Raw genomic sequence first — 21,296 nt, forward strand, 5'->3', positions numbered from 1 at the left:
CAGGAAAACAGTTATAACTAACACCTTTTGCAGAAGTTACAAGAGATATTAGAAACATGATCTAAACTCTCAATATGGCTATAGGTTCACAGATTTGAACATGGAATCCCCTAAGGGATCAACATGATCATATTCCTAACAGTATTAACCTTAAACAAGCCACTATGTTAAGACAGTATCAAACAAGGATTTCTCTTAAGGTTTAAGGATCAGATTCAGCTTCAAATTAACAATAAGGAGAGGATTGAGGGTAGTTCAAAAGAAAGCATGGGATCAGGAAGCCAAACAGGGGATCACGCAATATTCAGTCAGTTATACATAAATACTTCAAGTGAGGCTGTAATCTTATACAGACAGGGGAGTTTTACATGTTACATAGTCAAGCTAAACATGTCATGAAGGGAGAGGGATTGCATATAAGGGGAATGTTAGTATCTACATATGAAGAAATCACACTTAGTTTAACAATCATCACTTGATTATAACAAGAATAACTAGGTCCTACTTTTATGGAAGATAACTTAATGGTAACTACATGTAAGACTCAAAAAGTCAACAGTAGCTTAAAAGAGATCAAAGACAGGAAAGTAATACACCAAATAGGTTTTGATTTAAACATGTAACTTGAGGCTTTATCTAAATATTAGACAACTAAGTTCAGCTTAACAACAATTACCAGTTAACTATAATAAAATATGATCATGACTTGTCCCATAAAGAAATGGATAAATTAATCTTAACAGAATATACATAGTAGAACTATTGGTATTTATGGAAACAAGAAAGTTCAACTCAAACAAGATTGTTTAATTCAAATGCAACCAACAGTTAGGTATAATCATGAGAATGCAATGGTGATAGCCCAGAAGTTGCCTTCAGAGTTGGCAGATATAGGTATATAAAAGGAAAGCATATAAACACTTAGATTTTCATGCTTCAGTTAAATGATATGAACTTATGAACTTTCAGATTCATCTCAGTCAGAAATATTAAATAATAAACTCGACCACAAGACAAACAGAATGCATGGAAACAATATTTAGAAGTAAATATCACGCCAGAATCATCAGTGAGAGATTATGAAGTTTAGTTAAATATGAGCAGTCATTCAAGGCACATTATAGCTTAATCATGCAGACAGTTAAAACTAAGAAAAAGTCATCAGGAGTCACATAGTAACTTAACCAACATTAATTGAAGACTTAAGAGGCATGACAAGTGATCATAAGAAGACAACATCTTAGCATGAACAAAGAATAACATTTCTATACTAGTTATAAGCACGATAAATGACTATAGTTTACAAAGACAACAAGCATATTCATAATATTCAGATAAGACGAACAGAAAAGAAAAGTTAAAGGTATACTAACCTTTTCGAGGACAACAGACCAATTAGGGATCCTTCTTAATCGCCTAGGCTGAAGATTTCAAGCTCGAAGCAGTGAAAGCACTCGGGAAACAAAAGAAAAGGAAATCAGTAAGAAACCCTATGTTTTCTTAAAAATCTGATAATTGCTCTTAGATGGTCATCTAGTTGGTGATTCTAGGTTGTAGTAGATGATGTTAGGCTGTTTTTTCAGTGTTAGGTGGTTGTAGATAAGCACATCAAAGGTCCTTTTTATAGTGTCGTTATGGATCTTAGGGTTTCACAGATTCAAAACAATAGTGGGAAGTGACGAAAGATCGATGATGACAACAAGATTGAGTGAAATTAGAACGAAATAGAGGGAAAATGAATGAAACTTTTACCTGAGTGGAGAGCAATTGACCGTTAAAGGAAAACCCATAGGACAAAGCCCAAAAACCTATAGGTCACTACGTTTGACCTCTGGGAATAGAATATTCATGATGAAACTCGGAAACGTGCACATGCATGCTCCGATTTGGAAGAATGAGTGGAGAAAACGGATGAAATGAAGTTTCATCATTTAGGTCTAGGATTTCAACTTGGGGGTTTTGAATTTAATCAACTAAAATGAAAACTGGACTCACTGGCTTCATAATCTAGAGACAAAGGAGACGAATCTGTAAGTCTGATTCGAAAGAATGAAAAGAATGGGGTTTCAACCTTACTGACCGCGTCTAATCTCTCAGATTTGAAGACCAAAAAGGGAAAATTAGCGAGATTCGAGGATGGAGAAACAGGGAATGACAATTTGGTGAAGGTCTTGTGACCTTGCACTGATTCTTGTAAGGTTTTGATGACTGGTGGGTTGGAAGGGATGAGAGAAAGGAGAGAGGAAAAGGAAATGAGGGCGGCTGTGTCAAAGAGAAATAATTAGGGTTTTGGGGTAATGGGAGGTCGGTCTTATGGATTTTTAGGGCGGAATTTTGGTAGCTGTTGGATTAAGAGACTTTGGACGGTGGGGATGAGATCTCTGGGGCGGGTATTTAAAATCAAGATAAAATTGGAGAACAAATGTGAGTCATTGATATGAGGGACAGACTACTCAGATTCATTGTGTTTCTCTTGTGAGTGTTACAGATAGGTGACGTGGCACGAGCTGATTGGTGCAAAGAGAGTGTCCTAGATCACCACGTTGGAATGGATATGGGGTGTTTTGATTGGGTATTTCTGTTTGCGCTTGATTGTTGGGTCAGAAATAATTTAAGAATGGCCACTTTGTCTTTGATTTGAGAATTGCAATTGTAGCCTTTGACTTTTAATCCCTCTTTTGAAATTAATTTAAATAGACTTAACAATTTTCAATAAAATGTGGTAAAATTATACTTATTATATATACTACTAATTATTTATAAAAATACTTTATTTTCTAAATTGCAACACTAATTTCGAATTTCACATAATAGTCTAATTAACTTGAGATTAAAGAGTAATTAATTAACTAAAAATTAAAGAGTAATTCATTAAATTAATTATAGAATCTATGTAATGTATATATAAGAATTATTTTAATAATCTTAAAATAGTAAATATATTTATAATTACATAATGTTAATACTACGCGATAAATTTTAAAAACTAATACTTAATTAATTTGTAAAAAATAAGTATTTGTTACTAGAAAACACTTTGTAAATTATTAAGTATATGTAAATTAATTTTAAAAAGGAGGGTCAAAATTGGCCGTCAACAGCTTTTCCTCTTAGACCGAAGACGATGAAAGAGTTTTGGGCAAAGAAATTGAACCAAAACAGATTTTGTTCCGACTTTAGGCATGCATTGCAGGAGTGGTGGGAAGATTATGAGTTGCAGGATTGAGTTAAGGGAAAATCTGGGAAGATTTTAGGAATATTTGAGGTCGAATTTTGGCTTTGAATTGCTTACATACCTAGGGCTTAATGAGGATCAGGCCTCATGTAGTTCCAGAGTGAAGTTTTTTAGTGAAACACCACTCGCAAGAATTGCCCCAGTATCGTATTATGATAATACGGTGAGACGGAGGATTGGACACTTATGATAGCTTGAATTTTGTAGCTTGATTTGAAGGATTTATTTGAATTTCACTGATCGTCTTGAACTTGGATCCTTGGCTCGCTAATGGGTTTGCTGTCCCCATAGCATTGTGGTTTGTTTGCTGCTAAGAAAAGCTCCACGTTGTGGTGTTTGTTCCTGCAAAACAAATGAATTACACGCATACAATATATTGCAATGGAGAATATATTAAGATGCAATGTAAATGATGCAGGAATGATGATGCCTGGCTACCGGCGAGCTGTTATTTGGGGTTGGGATAATGGGATACTTGATCTTGACTCAATCTATTAGTCGTGCTGTGTACCGTTCCGCACCTGTCAGAGCATTTGAAAATTACCTCCGCTTGTTGGGAGAGCTTGATTGGTAGTGTGCATCTCTGCTTGTTGGGAGAGCTTTGCACTAATAAATGCCTCCGCTTGTTGGGAGAGATTAATTTGTCAAATGCGTCTCCGCTTGTTGGGAGAGGTTTGCACTGAAATGTAAAGTAGTCTCCGCTTGTGAGTGATTGACTAAATTGTAATCATGCCTGAAGCTGCATAAGCAAAACGTTAAAACATTCAAAGTAATAGCAAGGAAATAAAAGCATGCCCAACAGATACTCTTGACTGCGAAGCTACGTTGCAGCCATCGATTGGCAGATCATCGGTGACGAGGTTTGTGACTGTCTATTCTGGCATCCGTTGCGACGGAGTGTTGATGTGAATTATTTTGTTAGAGAAGTTTTGCAATTTGGTATATACAAGGCTCTGATTGGCGAAGCTGACGTTCGATTTATACAGGGCGCTCCGATTGATTGAGCTGACGGTTTGCTATATACATGACTTCGATTGGCGAAGCCGATGTTCGATTTGTACAGGGAGCTCCGATTGATTGAGCTGATGATTTACTATATATAGGACTTCAATTGGTGAAGTTGACGACTCATTTTGTACAGGGTGCTCTGATTGGTTGAGCAACCGATTTTCTACGTACAAGTTTTTCTTATCAGCTAGCTGATTCTGAGGTACTCCCTGTTGACCCTGCACTCCAAGAAAAATTCTTAGTAGGAACGGGAAGTTGGTTTGTGTCGACCATAGTGTTGGTTTGCCCCGGCCTTTGACATGATTGCGCCGTAAAGTTCGGTAGATAGAACAAATTACTGTGCATATTTTATTTTTTAGAAAACATTTTGAAACTACTTTGTTTTTTAAGTCAAATGTCGTCGTTCCGGATTATGACATGTTACGAAATATTCTCCACACGCGAGCATATCCTCTTGAAAACCTTGTCCTATTGATGTCGATCTTCCGTGATGCTCCTGACAACTCGGGTGCATGCCGTCGCGATTGCGTCCTAATTCAAACTAATGCATTACAAGTTTTTTCCTAAGGTTATGACCGAACTCTATTAGGTTGCCTACGTATCCAAAATAAAATCAGGTCTGAACATAGTTCGTGCATAATGATAAAATATGATGAAGATGACCGAGCCTGACTCAGGCAGCCTACGTATCTAAATGAAATCAGGTCAACGTGTAGTTCAATTACAATAGATGCAAGATGATGAGATTAAGAATAAAAATGGCCGAGTGTGACTATGACAACCTACGTATTCAAGTGGAATCAGGCCAGAACGTAGTTCAATTACAAAAGATGACTAAATCTGATGAGGATTGCCTACGTATTCCTTTATGAGGAAATCAAGCCGGCGTAGTTCCTGAGCAACATACAAAAGTGATATTTGATTTTTTCTATTACAAGAGAAAGGGGGAGAGACACTGAACCCTACGTGGGTTGCCTATGTATCCCTCCGTGGGAAGTCAGGTTGAACGTTGTTCTGTTACATTTAAACCTAACTCTATTTGTCTTCAAACATAGTATCTCTTGATTGTGTTTGAGTTGACATGCTTCATATTAACTCTTTCATCCATTTTTGCCAAGATTAAAGCTCCACCTGACAGTGCCCGATGAACCATGTAAGGACCTTACCAGTTTGGTGCGAACTTTCCTTTGGCTTCATCTTGGTGAGGAAAGATTTTATTCAAGACCAACTGCCCCGGTGCGAACTGGCGAGGCTTCACCCTCTTGTTAAATGCATTGGCTATCCTGTTCTGATATAGTTGACCATGACATCTTGATTCTATTCTTTTCTCGTCAATGAGCATGGAATGCTCCTGTTTGACCCGTACCCACTCTGCGTCGTCTAATTTTGCCTCTTGAATGACCCTTAAAGACGGTATTTCAACCTCTACGGGTATCACGCCTTTAGTGCCATATACCAACATGTACGACGTTGCTCCAATGGATGTTCTTATGGTAGTCTGATAACCCAGTAAAGCAAAAGGTAGTTTCTCGTTCCATTATCTGTTATTATCCACTATCTTCTGTAGAATTCTCTTGATATTCTTATTGACTACCTCGATTGCCCTATTGATTTTTGGTCTGTAGGCTAAGGAATTGTGGTGGACGATCCTGAACTTCTCGCAGATTACTCTCAAGAGGTCGTTGTTGAGGTTAGCGGCATTGTCAGTAATGATAGACTCCGGTATCTCAAATCTGCAGACGATGTTGTTTCGGTCAAATAGTTGATAGCTACCAAGATAAAGCGATGCCCATTTGATGTTGTGGGCTCTATAGGTCCAATCACGTCCATGCCCCAAGTGGCGAACGTCCAGGTGAACCTATTGTGTTTAACTCATTTAGTGGAACCCGGATGAAATCCTCGTGAATCTGGCAGCGGTGATACTTCTGCACGTAGTGGATATTTTTGCTTTCCATAGTCATCCAAAAATATCTAGCTCTTAGGATCTTCTTGGCTAATGTGAACCCATTCAGGTGGGGTCCGCACGTTCTTGCATGTATCTCCTCCAATAGTCTGGTTACCTCGGCGACGTTTACACATCTCAAAAAGCCTAAGTCTGGGGTCCTCCTGTACAGGACTTCCCCGTTGAGGAAAAAGTTGTTTGCTAGCCTCCTGAGGGCTCGCTTTTGACCATTAGTAGCATCATTCGGGTATTCTCTGGTTGCAAGGAACTTCTTGATGTCGTGATACCATGGTTTACCATCTGGTTCTTCATCTACATGGAAGAAATAGGCATGTCAAACCCTGATCTCTACCTCGATAGGGTCGATGTAATTATTATCTGGATGCTGAATCATAGATGATAGGGTTGCAAGGGCCTCGACGAACTCGTTCCGAATCCTAGGGACGTGCTTGAACTCAATCTTTAAGAACTTCTTGCACAACTCCTTCACGTAGTACAGGTACGGAAGTATCTTTACATTCTTGGTGGACCATTCCCCTTTGACTTTGTGTATCAATATATTGGACTCCCCTATGACCAGAAGTTCTTTGACATTCACGTCGACTGCTATACTGGACATGCTGTCTAGATTCTGAAATCAGGACTGCCCCAATTCCGACTCCTTTGAAGTTTGCTGCTCCATCAAAAAACATTATCCATCCAAGGTATGATTCTACAATATCTGCTCCAGCAAATAACACTTCATCGTCGAAAAAATATGTAGTAAGCGGTTCGTAATCCCCATCCACAGGATTCTCTATGAGGTAGTCGGCTAAAGCTTGTCCTTTGATAGCCTTCTGAGTTGTCTACACAATGTCAATTTTGCTAAGGAGATTTTTCCATTTAGCTAGCTTTCGATGGGTCCAGTTCTATCCCTTTCCTGCTTGGGTCGAGCCGAGATATCAGATGCGTAGTGTATGCCGACATGTAATGCCTTAGCTTCTGAGCAATCCAAGTCAGAGCACAAATGCGTTCTATCAAGGTATACTTGGCCTCGCATGGCGTGAACTTCTTGCTTAAGTAGTAGATGCCCTGCCCTTTTCTCCCAGTTTCGTCATGCTGTCACAACACACAGTCCAAGGCGTTATCCGAGACTGACAAGTTGAGCAATAATGGCTTGTCGGGTTCGGGGGAACCAGTACTGGCAGATTTAACAGATACTCCTTGATTCTGTTGAAGGCTTTCTGGCACTCTTCTGTCCATTTTGTGGTAGCATCTTTCTTCAGCAACTTGAAAATGGGTTCACAGATTACCGTGGACGGGGCTATGAAGCGAGTGGTGTAATATAATCTACCTAAGAAACTCATTACATCTTTCTTGTTCTTTGGTGGTGGTAATTCCTTAATAGCCTTGATTTTTGATGGGTGCATTTCTATTCCCTTCCTGCTTACAATGAAGCCCAACAGTTTTCCAGTGGGGACTCCGAACGTGCACTTTGCTCGGTTCAACTTTAAATTGTACCTTCGTAGGTGTTTGAAATTTTTTTTCAAATCGTCCAAGAGCTCTGAAATCTTTAGAGGCTTTTTTATGACGTCATCCACATACACTTCAATCTCCTCATGAATCATGCCATGAAAGAGGGTCATCATATCCCTCATGTAGGTGGCGCCAGTGTTCTTAAGACCAAACAACATGACTCTATAATAATAAACTCCCCAAGGTGTGGTGAAGGTCGTCTTCTCTGCATTTTCCTCGTGCATTAAGATTTGGTGGTACCCAGTGAAACAATCCACAAACGACTGTAGTTTATGATTCGCGCAATTGTCGATGAGGATGTGGATATTTGGCAGAGGGAAATCATCCTTTGGACTAGCTTTGTTGACATCTCGGTAATCTATGCATATTCTTATATTTCCGTCTTTCTTGGGTACTGGGACAATATTCTCCAACCAGCTTGGATAATTGGTGACCTCACCACATTCACTTCTATCTGTTTGGTCACTTCTTCCTTCATCTTTAAACTTAAACCAGGTTTGAATTTTCTAGGTTTCTGCTTGACCGGCAGTCTGGTAGGATCGGTGGGCAGTCGATGCGAGAAAATGTTAGTACTTAATCCAGACATGTCAACATATGACCACACGAACATGTTGATGTACTATTGGAGGGAGCTCTACTAGTTTTTCCTTCTGCTAGACTTCTAGGTAAATGCTGATTCTGGTTTCTTTTACATATTCTTCACTTCCAAGATTGACCACTTTTGTTTATTCGAGGTTGGGCTTTTTCTGACTCTCCAACTGCTCGATCTCATGCGGGAGATTGTTGGGATTCATACTCTCTTCATACTCCTGAAAATTTGGGCTGTTGCACTCATCAGTTTCGTTAAATGTCATAATCGCGGAACGCGGGTTTTTAGCAGTTTGATTACTGAAAAAAAAATTTAAGTATAAATAAAGCTGTAAATAAAGTTGCAATATTTGAGAAAATGATTCTTTTGTTTCATCAAAAGGGGAATGTCTTAGGCGTTCAAAAGAGGCAAATGACAAAAAGGTACAGATACGGTGCAAAACTCAATTGACCGTGCACTCTTCAAAAGAAAACTTTTACAGTTCCATACTACCAACACTCCCGACCAACCAAAGATGGACTGGCGGACAAATTCCACAGCTCTTACCCTGGTTCGGCATCCCTGATAGTCCGTGTCTTGATGTCAGTCCCTTCACAACATCCTTCAATCATATTCACGAACAACTTTCCTATGCCGTCGATGATATCATCTTCGGGTATTGAACTCTGTCTCAGACCTGCAACATGCTCTGGCACAAAAACCTTTTTACCAGAGCTAACGATAGGAGATTTTCCTTCCGGAGGCTGATATCCTATGCCAGCCCTTCCTTTCTACCCATTATGTTCATTTGGCTATGTGATTCCGTCCGACTTGGATCCCAGACCTATTCCGGGCCTATATCCATATTTTATCATCTCCCTCACATCCATTTTGGTTCCATACGGCAACTGCATTCCCAAGTTTTGTTCAGTCTTTTCCATCTCAGTAGCCTACATGATTTCCACTGCATGGAAAGAAACTACATCTAGCCCTTCATTGAACGGAACAACATACTCCAAACAAGCGGAGTGACCCCACTCACCATGAACCACGATCTCCTAATATCCCCACTCAAATTTCATGCATTGGTGCAAAGTGGATAGGACGGCCCCTACCATATGTATCTAGGGCCTTCCCAGCAGCAAGTTGTAAGAAGAAGAGATATCCATTACTTGAAACAATATGGGAAATTCGACCGGCCCGATCTGCAAGGCCAGATAAATTTCTCCAATAAAATCCTTTTGCGAACCATAAAAGGCTCTCACCCTAACGTGGCTTTCCTTGACTTCCCTCAAATGAATCCCTAACTCTCACAGGGTGCAGAGCGGACAAATATTGACTCCTGTCCCTCCATCGACCAACACTAGTGACACTACTTTGTCCCCATATTTGATAGTGATATGAAGAGCCTTGTTATGACTTGCATGTTTGATAGGAAGTTCGTCTCTTCTGAAAGTGATCATGTTTGCTTCGACCATTTTCCTAATTATCGTGGTCAGCACTTCACTAGTGGTGTTACTTGGTATACTTACCCCAATTAGTACTTTCAATAGGGCATCTGTATCACTGTCGGAACTCATTAATATATCCTTGATTGATATCTGTGCTGGAGTTTTCTTCAGCTTCTCCTCCACAAAATACTCTTTGTTTGACATTCTCTTATAGAACTCGGCGGATTATGGGTTTGTTATGTTCCTTCTTTGAATTTTCTCTCTTTCCGAGTTCCCTCGATTGACCTCTTCAGGAGCGTAGCATCTCTCAGATCTAGTCATACCATGGGATGCAGCAGAGTCTGTCATTTTGGCCTTTCCTTTCTACTGGTATGTCAATGGGATGTTTTTGTACTCCCAACTTTCTTCGTCCCCTGTAGCAATGGCAGGTTGTTGCTGATAAGTTTGAACAGTCACTATAGGTCTCACTTGTCTTGTAATCATTGGAGCCCTTTGAGGAGGGATCCTGGCAGCTTCTGCATTTCCTATAGTGACAATCGTTCCCTTTAGGACATACTATTCGTCCAATGTGATCATGTTAACTCCCTGGTTTCGGTGATTTGGCAGCAGATTTCAATTCACATTGGGCGGTGCTGGAGTGTACTGGATTGGTCCGCTCTTGATAAGTGTTTCAATCTTCAGTATCATGCCCAGGTATATTAGAATGGTACACGCATCTTTTAGTGGAATCAAAATACTTGGAGGGGTATCCAGGAACCCTTCCCTCAATTGTATCAATCCTGCTCTTCTTAATCTCTCAAACAATTAGGCCAGAGGCTCACCAATCAGGATATAAGTTCTAGGACCCCTTTCTTCAAAGTGGGGACGAGGGCGTGGTGCATAAACAGGTCGGTTATGGTGGGTAGTGGTTTGGACATGAACATATGGTCGTTGTAAGTTTTGGTTGTTGTTGGATCGAGGAGGGTTGTATTGTTGTTAAGGGTGGTAACATGGCTGGGTGTTCTAGACTGGAGCGTAAGTGGGTGGTGATGAATGGTTGTTTGGGGAATAGGAAGTGCTTCCGTGATATGAGTTGGGTCGGTAGTAAGGGACGACTGCTGAGACCTCCTCTTTCTTCTTCTTTCCTATATTGATTAATCCTGATTGGATGGCCTTGCTGGCCGCTTGCAGTGCTGCCATGGATTTTACTTTACTAGATTTTATGCCCTATTCTAAGATATCTCCCATCTTGACCAGCTCGGAAAATTTCTGTCCCATCATTCCCATCATCTTTTCAAAGTATATCCCTACCTAGGCTCTGATGAAATACTTGGTTAATTCATTGTCGTCAAGCGGAGGTTGCGCCATGGCGGCCTTTGACCTCCACCGACGTGCATATTCTTGGAATGACTCGGATGGTTTTTTCTACAGTTTCACCGTTACAAATCGATCGGGAGTGATCTCTGTATTGAATCAAAAGAGATTCATGAAGCCCTCTGCCATATCTTGCCAATATCTCTAATTTTTTGGATTCTGTCGAGTATACCAGGTGAGTGCTTCTCCCGTCAAACTTCTTATAAATAACTTCTGTATACGGTCGAAATAGATTTTGGCCTTAGCATGTCCAATTGAGTTCGAACGATGATCTATCGAAGTAAGATCCCGAAGGTGGAACAAACTAACCTCGAACCCGGGAAGGCCGATCCGTGTCGAGTTCGATATCGTTATCAAGCTCGAATCGAAATCGACCATGATGCAGAGTAGATCTATCATGCTGATAATCCAGAGACCTACCAACATTGACCTCGAATCAATTCGAGGGCTCGAGATAGGATCGGGGTCGAACCAAGATCACGAGCTCGAGTCAAAATCAAGCTCAAACCAAAATCGAGGGTTCGAAGCAAGATCGAGCTCGCAGACAAAAGCCGTTACAATCCCACTAGAGAGAATCTTGGCAGAAATCAAGGAAGAGACAAATCATCATGGGTCCTCCACTACATGCATTATTTTATTATTTTTGTTATAGACAAAGCAATGACCCTCTATTAAAAAAGGGAGGATCCTTGTAAGCTATAGACAACAGAAGATTGTAATAGACAGATTTTCTTTCATACAAAAAGACACCTCTTTGTGCTTGCTTTATTGCATCTTATTCAATTTCTTTGTTCATCATTTTCTATCTTCATAGTCAAAATACTTGTGTTGTTATTTTTGTATCAAAGGATATTACGTACCCTTAGAACCATACATAAATTTAATGTTATCCGATTTTCGGGTAAACAGTTTGGCGCCCACCGTGGGGCTAAGGGTAACAGTGATTGTTTGGTATAAATCTACAGTACACTCCAGCTTGCAACTTCAAGTCAGCAATGGCTTTACCTATCGACCTCGAAGCCGGCCTTCAAGATGAAACCAACAACTTGGCACCCGAGGCCGGAATGTTACCTGACGATGGCAACGAGTGTCGAGTCGAAGAACCCAAAATTTGAGTCGAACTACCATTGGATGTCAATTCACAAATAGCTCTGGGGGCGAATCAGCGTTCCGAACCGGAAAAAAGCATTCAGGGCGGTGCTCGACCCATAGCCCGAGACACCCACAACAAGGGAGAAATCAGGGTCAGCTTGCGTATGATCTTCGAAATGCTACAAGCCCAACAAGCAGCGATAGCTCAGTTGTAGAGCCCAACTCATGAACAAAGCAGACCGGAGCCTAATCCGATTCGAGAAATCACCCACAGAACAGAACCAGCCATAGTGAAGTCAAATGAGCCGGAATCGGGGACTACTCCCGAAATTACAAAATTGCTCGAGGAACTCACAAAACGAGTCGAAGCCAACGATAAAAAAGTAGAAACTTATAACTCCAGGGTCGATCAGATCTCGGGAGCTCCACCAATGATAAAAGGGCTAGATTCGAAGAAATTGATTCAAAAGCCTTTCCCCTCGAGTGCAGCCCCAAAACCAATCCCCAAAATATTCCGTATGCCCAAAATACCCAAATATAACGGACCGACCGACCCTAACGAGCACGTCATTTCTTACACGTGCGCCATCAAATGTAATGATTTGGAAGATGATGAGATCGAATCTGTATTATTGAAAAAATTCGGTGAAACCCTGTCAAAGGGGGAAATGGTATGGTATCATAATTTACCATCTAACTCTATTGATTCTTTTGCTATGCTTGCAGATTGCTTCGTAAAAGCACATGCCGATGCGTTAAAGATCGAAACCAGAAAGTCGGACTTGTTCAAGGTAATACAAAAGGATAACAAGATGCTAAGGGAGTTCGTAGCTCGTTTTCAAATGGAACGAATGGATCTGCCACTAGTCACAGACAATTGGGCAGTTCAAGCTTTCACTCAAGGCCTAAATGAGTGGAGCTCGATGGCTTCACGGCGGCTGAAGCAAAATCTGATCGAGTACCCAGCTATTACTTGGACCGATGTGCAGAATCGATATCAATCCAAAATAAGAGTCGAAGATGACCAGTTGATTTTTTAGGTCCGTTACGAAAAAGCAAAAGTCGACCAGGGATCGATACCATCCATATAGCCTAAACGATACTACTGCTGAGTATTCAAGGCCTCTTTAAAATAAACCTCGTATACCAGGGGGCTTTGTCATTTAACGCACCTGTGATGATTATCAAGTTCGGTGCAAAGGAAGTTACTTCGTTATTTCATGACAAATAGTGTCTCGACAGGAAACGTTGTAAGGGCCAAATAATCAAAACGAACCATGCTTATGTAGTTGGCCCGAGCCCAGATGCAAAAACTGAACCCATGTATAATGACTTGCAAAGAAAGCTCTCTTCTTTACCAATATTCTATGTTCAAAATTTATTATGCAAATAGGATCAAGTTCGAATCATTCGCTCAACTACCGAGCCTACGGGCTACCTTTATTTCGAGTTCGAGCAATCACTCACTCGATCATTAAATCCCACGTTCTATGTTCAAGATTTATTATGCAAACAGGATCGAGTTCGAATCATTCGCTCGACTGCCGAGCCTACGGGCTACCTTTATTTCGAGTTCGAGCAATCACTCACTCGACCATTAAAGCCCACGGGCTAATTCAACTATTACGCCTACGAGCTACATAGCATCGAGTTTGAATCATTCGCTAGACTATCAAGCCTATGGGCTACCTTTATTTCGAGTTCGAAAAATCACTCACTCGACCATTAAAGACCACGGGCTAATTCAATTATTATGCCTACGGGCTACATTGCTTCAAGTTTGAATCATTCACTCGACTAAGCCTACGTGGTACCTTTATTTCAAGTTCGAGCAAACACACTCAACCATTAAGCCTACGGGCTACATTACTTCGAGTTCGAATCATTCACTCGACTAAGCCTATGGGCTACTTTTATTTTGAGTGCAAAGCAAACACTCACTCGACCATTACGCCTACGGGCTACATTACTTCGAGTTTGAATCATTCACTCGGCTAAGCCTACGGGATACTTTTACTTCGAGTTCGAGCAAGCACTCACTCAACCCTTATACCTATGGGCTATATTTCTTCAAGATCAAATCATTGACTCAACTAATAAGCCTAAGGGCTACATCGCTCAAAGTTTGAGTAAGCACTCGCTTGATTACAGAGGCTATAAAATCCAAATTTGATTAAGTTGTTTAAATCATTGTGAAAACATTCATAAGGCGTGAATAAAGTCCTCACAAGACAGGAAACAAAAACAGAGGCAAGTCGGCAAAAAAGGAGATATATCTATATACAAATTTATCTGCATGGGCGATTACAATGTAAAAACTAAGAACTAAACTTCTCGGTCAGGAGTGGCCTCTTCTTTATCAGGCTCCCCCTGTTTTCGGATCCGCTCCTGCTCCCATCATCATCATCATCGTCATCATCATTGCCATCAAAAACTAGAGCTTCAGCATCGGCTTCGAGTTCTTTGGCCCTTTTTACCTCTTCAGCGAGATCGAAACCACGAGCATGGATCTCCTCGAGAGTTTCCCTTCTAGATCGGCACATAGCAAGTTTGGCGACCCAATGTGCTTGAGTATCGGCGGACTCAGCTGCCTCTCTTGCCTGGACTTAGGCAGCTTCAGCATCGGCCCGATAGATGGCCACGAGCGCATCCGCATCGGCCATTGCCTTTTCGGCATCAGATTCGGACTTGGCAAGTACAGAGGCCAACCGAGCCTCAAGCCCCTCAATTCTTCTTGCTTGAACCAAGCCTTTTTCCTTCATTTTCTGAAATTGGTTTCGGATGATGATAACTGGGCTCGAGCAGTCTCTTTTTCTGCAGCAAAGCGGTCCATACCTTCTCTCCACCACAAAGACTCTGTTCTTATCACGTCGACCTTCTCACAAAGCTTCCCGATCATCTTGATTTTTTGCTGCAGCTGTGAGACCGAAATGTTAGCTATCGTTTCGGTATCAAGCCCATAGGATTTCAAAAGCATCATTACCTGCTCAGAAAATCGGTCTGATCTCGATAAGCCTTGGCTAGCTCAGCTCGGAGGTTTTTTATTTCCTCTTCTCTCTGCCCTAAGGAAAGTCTAAGGGAGTTCCTCTCGTCTGTAGCCTGTTATAGGTCGGCCTCATATCGATGCAGCTTATTTTGGGATTGAGAACATTGTTCTCGATGAACTGTCGCTGCCTACAAAGAAACAAGAAGCGAAGTTAACGGAAAATGAACATAAAGATAGTACCGACAAAATAATTTTAAAAGGTCACTTGATTCAAAGCTTGCCGCAATCTGTGAAAAAGATCTGATTCATCACCAGCACTGGCAACGTCCTCAATGCTGGTAAACAAGTCACTAAAGGGATCTTCTTCATCGTGAGGCCTATCTAGATCGAGGGCTCCCAGAGCTTGAGCTTCCCCAATCACCCCTGCGGAAAAAGTGGGAAAGGTAGGCGAATCATCGACTGCTGCTGCCCCAAATGAATCACCTGGTGCATTTTCCTCGGTTCGAAGGGGTTCGAGGGCCTCTTCGGTTATATCCCCTGCCGGTTGACTCCGATGAGATGCATTTTCAATATCTGATAGTTCGGGGACTCTACCTGAATATCTCTCCGGTATATCCTCAGTTCTAGGCGGAGCCTCATGGAGCATCATCGATCTAGCCACCGATGAGGCATCGGTGGTTCTCTTCATTTGGACTGCCAGCGTGGACTTATCGTTTTCTTCTTCTTCTTTTTCTTCTTCTTCTTCATCCCTTAGGCGCAGAATGGATTCCACGGTCAAAGGAATGACATTCTTGTTCGGCTTACGAGCCATCCTCTTCTTTGGTTTTGGATCTTTGGGAACGGAGGCTTTTTTCCTTTTATTTTCCTTCACCGGCTTTGGGACAGAGGCTGAAATTTCCTCCTCATTGGACGAGGGCCTCAAAACCGCGTTTCACCGGCTTTACCCAAACCTGCATATGGAAAACCTTAATAAAATATTTTGAAAACCACCTCGTTTGGATCGTCAAAGAGTACGAGAAATGAGCTTACCATGATTTTTGGCCTCCCACCGACCCTTTGACAAATCACGCCATGAGCGCTCGGCATATGTGGAGGTGGAAACAAGGGCTCGTACCTAGTTTTTGAGATCGGGAACTGCTCCGAGCATCCAGGGAACTGCTACATCACAGAAAGAGAAGTGTCGATGAGAGAATAAATGAAAGAACAAAGTAGAAGGAACTGTAAGATCACACTTACATTTCATATTCCACTCCTTGGGAAAGGGCATCTTTTCAGTCGAAATCAGGTCCGAAGTCCTTACTCGAATGAACCTGCCCATCCAACCCCGGTCCCTGTCCTCGTCAATACTCAAGAACAGAGCCTTGGTAGCCCGACGCTAAAGTTTTATTAACCCTCCTCCAAAAATTCGAGGATGGTACAATCGGATAAGATGGTCGAGGGTGAACGTCATCCTCTTTATTTTGCTCACAAAATATCGGATCAGGATAATGATCCGCCACAACAAAGGATGGACCTGGACTAAGGTTACCTGGTATTGACAACAGAAGTCAATAATAACGGAATCGAGAGGACCTAAAGTGAAAGGGTAAGTATACACATTCAAAAACCCTTTCACGTAAGAAGTGATATCTTCGTCAGGGGTAGGGATTATTATTTCTTTTTCACCCCAATTGCAATCCTTCTTTAGTTGTTTGAGGTGCTTCTCGATTATCGAACACATGTACCTCGATACCGGCTCACACAAGCCAGGGACCGATGAACCTTTATTGACCTTAAAATCTGAAATAAGAACACACGCCCGGGAACACACTCCTCAGGCTGTGGTTTTGCCGGTGTCTCATCGGCGGCACACTGTGAAGACGGAGCCTTCTCTTTCTGAGGAATGGTTTGTGATGTTTTCGCCATTTTTGAATTCAAAGGTGAGGAATAGAAGAAAGTGACAAAGATTTGGTAGAATTGAAGAGGGGCTTTTGCATAAAGAAATCACATATTTACTGGTAAGTTGGAGAGTACGAAGAAGAACTTGAGAAATTTGGAAGATAGAAGATGTAAAAGCGGTAAAAGATAAAAGAAAGGGTTATTTATAGGTTCAAGCGATGACGGTTCAGTATCAACGGTGGCTGACCACCGCCTGACATGCATTAAATGCCTTGAAAAACTAAACCGACGCGGCAACTACCAGATGTGTCATTGTCGAACCCGATGGAAACGTCAAGTTATAATCCGATCGAGCCGTTAAAAAATCATGTCATTTAACATCACATTCTTTCTGAGAAACGAGGGGACAATCTGTATACGGTCAAAATAGATTTCGGCCTTAGCACGTCCGATCGAGTTCGAATGATGATCTATCGAAGTAAGATCCCGAAGGTGGAACAAACTAACCTCGAACCCGGGAAGGTCGATCCGTGTCGAGTTCGATATCGTTATCAAGCTCGAATCGAAATCGAACCATGATGTAGAGTAGATCTATCATGCTAATAATCCAGAGACCTACCAACATTGACCTTGAATCAATTCGAGGGCTCGAGATAGGATCGGGCTCGAACCAAGATCACGAGCTCGAGTCGAAATCAAGCTCAAACTAAAATCCAGGGTTCGAAGCAAGATCGAGCTCGCAGACAAAAGCCGTTTTAATCCCACTAGAGAGAATCTTGGCAGAAATCAAGGAAGAGACAAATCATCATGGGTCCTCCACTACATGCATTGTTTTATTATTTTGTTATAGGCAAAGCAATGACCCTCTATTATAAAAGGGAGGATCCTTGTAAGCTATAGACAACACAAGATTGTAATAGACAAATTTTCTTTCATACAAAAAGACACATCTTTATGCTTGTTTTATTGCATCTTATTCAATTTCTCTGTTCATCATTTTCTATCTTCACAGTCAAAATACTTGTATTGTTATTTTTGTATCAAAGGATATTACGTACCCTTAGAACCATACATAAATTTAACGTTATCCGATTTTTCGGGTAAACAACTTCATCCTTAGCTTCTCAATCCTCCCCACTGCAACTAACTTGTCACAATATGCCCTCACATGTGTGTGGGGATCACTCGTCCCATCAAAGATATCAAACTTTTGTGATTTATACCCTACTGGCATATCCACATCCGGATGAATACACAGATCCTCGTAGTCTAAACTTTCACTTCCCCGGGCAACTTGGAGGCTCTTCATTTGCCTTCTCAACATTTGCAACTGCTTGGATAGTAACTATTCTTCCTTACGTCTAGCCTCCCTCTCCATCTCGGCGTATTGATCAATCTCATAGGGGACCCTGACCGTGACAGGTGCTGTAAAGGAAGGTTCAGAAATGGCATATACAGGGGAAATGTACCACTCATGGGCGGTGGCATGTACCACATATATGTGGTGGTTGGTAGTAATCTCATTGGTAGTAATAGGCAGGTTTTGTGATGTCTGAACGCACTATGGTACGTAGGGAGTGTGGATAGGGGGATTTGGTGGGATTGTGGGAGTCACTGGAGGTATGACTTGAGTGGTAGGAGCTGATGTTGGGGTGTTATTTTTGAGTGATGTGGAAGGAAAGTGGTCAGGGGGTGATCCAAAGAAGGGAATCGAAGTGTTTTCATGGCCAGGTGCGCTAGTTCCCTAATATGTTGTACCTCTTCCCTGAAAAACTCCAATTTCTGGGCCATCCTGGCCACGTGTGCATCATTCCTGGTGTCGTATTTTACCCCAATCCCCCCGGCTTGTCGGCTATGACCAGATCATGTTCAGTTGGATTTTTTGCGGCTGACATCTTTCCCTTTGACCTTAGATTGTATGGTGATTCTGCCAGTTTCGGTCTACACAAACAAACTTTCTTTTCGTTTCGGGGATAATAATAAAGCAAAAGAAAAATAAGAAGAAAGAAAAGAAAAAGGAACAGGAGTCAGTTTCTTCATTTATATAAGCAGGAAGTCACACAGAGCAAATAATTCGTGTATTAAGGCTAACGCATTTCCTAGAATTTGCAAGGACCTCTCATTGCCGGAGGTAGGCCTAAATCGCAGAATTTTGACAAACATTTAGACTTGACAAATTTAGATCCGAAGCAATTTGTTTTCATTGATAATTTGGACAGATACAAGCGGTAATAAAGATTACATCACCGTTTCATAGAAGTGCATGGGTTTGGACAACTCGCCCTTTTGGAAAGTACAAGAGGGAACTGGCGATAAGGGTACAAAGTGGGAAAGACGGGGAAATCAACCAACTCTAATAACCATCCCCTGAGTTGTTTCCCATATCCTCTTCTTCCGGCTCCTCTTCCAGATCCTCCTTCGGGTCTTCCTCAAAATCCTTCTCATCATTGTTGAACTCTGACTCCTCCTCTAGATCTTCTTCTGGCTCTGTTCTAGACTCTATTAGGATGCACTCGACTACCCGATCATCATCTTTAGCAGGTGGAATGATGTGGTTAATGGATCTTGGGACTACTTGACGGTGCATTGAAATGGTCACAAGGTAATGTGGCAGGATCTCATGGTAAATTTTCAAAGCAGCCACCACGTCCTCTAAACATGCTATACCCTCTCTGCTTGGCTGGGCCAGCTCCTTTTCCTCGTTGATGCAGACATAATACTTAAGAGTACACCACGAGTTATGACCCATAGGCATTGTGACCAGGTCGTTCCACTCTTCTTGGAGCCTTCTTATCCTGAGGATTGGAATTTGCCCGTTGTATTCATCCTCGTGTAGTGTTGTCCTTCTCCATAGATGCACATCTTGGATCCTCCCAAACGATCTGGGGACCTGTAGGGGTAAGTATGGTTGAATACCTTCTAGTCCGATCAGCTCAATAAAGTATTTCTGAGGAGTCCTCAAGATTGCCCTTCCACCTAACCAGGGTAGCTTCCAATTGATCCATTCCCCGCTCAGGTTGGTCAGCATTTCCCTTCACTCTTCTTGCCCATGTGGGGAGACCCAATGTCTCATTCTTTCATTACGGCTGCGGATCATATTGCTGACGCCCACGAAGTAGTCGATGGTGGCCTCCCGCTGGAAGAAATGTTCAGTAACCCAGATCTGAAGCAGCAAGTTACAACCTTTAAAGAAATAATACCCTTGTGCACATGCGTACAAAGCCCTCAGCATCTCAGCTAATACCATCAGCACCAATGTAGCTTGAAGATTGCCACGGAAGGTCGCCAGAACCATAGGTAATAGGTTGATGTTGATCCGATCCCTTCGCTGAGGGAAGACCAATAGTCCCAATAATGCCATTGAGAAACTGATAGGCCTGAGACTCTCCCATGTTGCTTGGTCACACTAAAACTCTCCTGAATACCATTCGTAGCTTTCACGGTGCCCAAATCTGTCAAACAGCTAGTCGAGGCTCACCCATCCGTCCTCGATACTTATATGACTCCTACTATTTGCCAGGCCTAAGGTATCCAATAACCGATAACCAGGCATAGTAACAGGCAGTATTGGCTTCTTTCCATTGAATGGAAGCACCGTGAAACTTGTGACTTCTTCCAATGTTGGTACTAACTCATAGTCGGCAAATATGAACACCACCTTGGCCGGATCCCAAATTTCAATCAACAGGCGAGTGAGCATCCTATCTGCTTGGATATTCAGCAATGCAGTTAATTCTCCCAGGTGTGTCAGAACCTCATCTTCGTTCTCTCGACGAATATTCTTCCACCACTATTTCAATTTATGTGGTGCTCCCTTGACCATGCTAATCTCAGGGATGTTTTGGTTGATTTCCATCTTCTGAGATGGGTAAAAGAAAGATGTTTGTGTAAGTATTTGCTTCGGATCTTTAAGTGTCTTGCCATGTTTGTTTGTCTGTCCATAAAAGTCATATCGTTTGGGTGCATGACTCGTTGACATTAGGGAGGCTTTCCTAATTGTGCGCCGGTGCCAAGGACCAACTCACCTAAAGTTTATGTAGTATGACCTATTTTACTAGAGTAGAGTGTTTTCTACTTTTGAATTGGATTGAAGGCTACGAGATGTTATGTTAGTTGACCTAACAAAGCAATTCTCTAAACTAGAGAGTTTTGAAAAGAAGGTTCGGAGGGGTGTAAAAGACAGCCTTCGCGTTCCATTATGTGTGATAGTGTACGGCCAAGACTCGATAGGAAGAAGTGTGATGACATTGTATATAAAGCAGTAAGAG

The 21,296-nt window shown here is 41.8% G+C and overlaps 1 protein-coding gene across 1 annotated transcript; it reads right to left on the reverse strand.

Moving 5' to 3' along the window:
- Positions 1–3,468: 3,468 nt before the first annotated feature.
- On the reverse strand, positions 3,469–9,923 carry LOC142168992 (uncharacterized). Its single transcript, XM_075230180.1, has 9 exons — positions 9,801–9,923; positions 9,113–9,218; positions 8,836–8,965; positions 8,497–8,588; positions 7,535–8,154; positions 6,703–7,030; positions 6,304–6,497; positions 5,410–5,741; positions 3,469–3,577 (listed from the first exon to the last, which is right to left on the reverse strand). Exons 1-9 carry the CDS (start codon positions 9,921–9,923, stop codon positions 3,469–3,471), a joined length of 2,034 nt encoding a protein of 677 aa, XP_075086281.1.
- Positions 9,924–21,296: the final 11,373 nt, after the last annotated feature.

Source organism: Nicotiana tabacum, chromosome 14 (genome assembly GCF_000715075.1).
Source record: "Nicotiana tabacum cultivar K326 chromosome 14, ASM71507v2, whole genome shotgun sequence".
NCBI classification, from domain to species: Eukaryota; Viridiplantae; Streptophyta; class Magnoliopsida; order Solanales; family Solanaceae; genus Nicotiana; species Nicotiana tabacum.